The sequence below is a fragment of the Zalophus californianus genome, chromosome 1 (genome assembly GCF_009762305.2).
Source record: "Zalophus californianus isolate mZalCal1 chromosome 1, mZalCal1.pri.v2, whole genome shotgun sequence".
NCBI lineage: Eukaryota > Metazoa > Chordata > Mammalia > Carnivora > Otariidae > Zalophus > Zalophus californianus.
Window position 1 is genome coordinate 6733031 of NC_045595.1, and position 1966 is coordinate 6734996.

Sequence of the window (1966 nt, forward strand, 5' to 3'; positions counted from 1 at the left end):
CATCTTATCCTTTGAGGTTTAAGATCATCTCTCCCAGTAAACCTTCCCTGATTCCCCCTTCCAGATTCTATAGGGTGTTCCTACTCTACCCTACTCTTGCCCTGCATATTTCATTCCATTACAATTAGTATCTCCTCCCATATTCCACTATAAACTCTACACAATAGGGACCTTGTGTCTCCTGCTCACCACTCCATGGCTAGAGCTTACAGCAAGCCCAGAATATGAACTCCATAAGTATTTGTTGAGAGCTAACTGGATTTTGAACCAGGAGAAATCCAATCTAGTAGGGCTAGACTGATCTTTCTGGGAAGACAGCATCGGACATACCCAAAAGGACTCCTACTGGTCTCAGTAATTGAGAAAATAGTAACAGGGCCATCTTGAGATTTCCTTTTAGTGCACCTGGGTGGCTCAGTTGGTTAAGCGACTGCCTTGGGCTCAGGTCATGATCCTGGAGTCCCAGGATCGAGTCCCGCATTGGGCTCCCTGCTCAGCAGTGAGTCTGCTTCTCCCTCGGATCCTCCCCCCTCTCATGCGCTCTCTCTCTCTCTATCTCATTCTCTCTCTCAAATAAATAAATAAAATCTTTAAAAAAAGAGAGAGATTTCCTCTTAAACTTCTGCAACTCAAAATCCAAAGTGGCTACTCTCTCAAACCATGCAACTCCATTCTTTTGCCCATGACCTTAGACGTTGAGATCTTACTTCCTGGAAGTTTCCAGGTGTCCTTATGGTCAGGAAGATGAAGTAATTTTTCTGTTGACAAGCTTCCTCAGGGCCCCCTTCAGATCTCTGTTCCTCAGGCTATAGATAAAGGGGTTCAGCATGGGGGTGACCACAGTGTACATCACAGCAGAGGCTTTCTCCTTCACAGCTGTGCGCACAGAAGAAGGACACAAATAGACCCCAATGGTGGTCCCATAGAAGAGAGCAACCACAGACAGATGGGAGCTGCAGGTGGAAAAGGCTTTCTTCCTGCCCCCTGCAGAGGGGACCTTCATGATGGCCACAATGATGCGAGCATAGGAAGCCAGGATGCAGATGAAAGGCACGGTTATCACCATCCCAGCCACAATGAGCACAAAGATCTTGTTCACAGAGGTGTCAGTGCAAGAAAGCCTGAGAAGAGGAGTGAGGTCACAGAAGTAGTGAGGAATCTTGTTGTTCCCACAGAAAACCAGGCACACCATCAAGAGGATATGAGTGAGGGAAATAAAGTAGGAAAACACCCATGGGCCACCAGCCAGCAGGCCACAGAAGCGTGGGCTCATAATGGTGGTGTAGTGTAAGGGGTGACATATAGCCACAAACCTGTCATAAGCCATTACAGCAATTAAAACACTGTCCATAATGCCAAAGAAATGGAAAAAATACATCTGGGTCAGGCAGGAGGGATAGGAGATCGACTTGCTCCTGATTTGGATGTTCACCAACATCTTGGGGACTGTGTTGGTGGCCAGACAGAAATCAACCAATGAGAGATTAGCCAGGAAGAAGTACATGGGGGTGTGGAGGTGTGAATCTGAGCTGATGGCCAGGATGATGAGCAGGTTCCCCACTACTGTGACCACATACATGCAGAGAAACAGAGCAAAGAGGAGGGTGTCCTGCTCTGGATTTTCTGAAAGTCCCAGGAGGATGAATTCAGAGGCACTGGTTTGGTTCCTTGGTTCCATGGGTATGATTCCTCTGGAAGTATTGCAAGGGTGACATTACAGGAATGCTACAGAGATGATTCTGGAAAATCAGATGAGATTACAACCAATTTCCCAACCGGACTAAGTATAACACCTGTTTATATACAGGTTACATCTTGAACTATTGATGAAGTGTTTACAGCAACTCATATGTCAAGGTTTGGTAGTAGGACCCTCCCATGAGTATTCTCATTTCAGAAAAATATTGAGAGAGTTTACCAAACATGAAAACTTACTGGAAAAGAAACTAAGAGATTTCCTTCAGGA

The 1966-nt window shown here is 45.9% G+C and overlaps 1 protein-coding gene across 1 annotated transcript; it reads right to left on the reverse strand.

The window, feature by feature from the left end:
* Positions 1–736: 736 nt before the first annotated feature.
* Positions 737–1678, reverse strand: LOC113916528 (olfactory receptor 24). Its single transcript, XM_027583021.1, has one exon. The coding sequence runs from the start codon at positions 1676–1678 to the stop codon at positions 737–739; it is 942 nt and encodes a 313-aa protein (XP_027438822.1).
* Positions 1679–1966: the final 288 nt, after the last annotated feature.

Coding starts and splice junctions, on each gene's coding strand:
- LOC113916528 (XM_027583021.1), bottom strand. CDS start 1,678: ATGGAACCAAGGAACCAAACCAGTGCCTCTGAATTCATCCTCCTGGGA.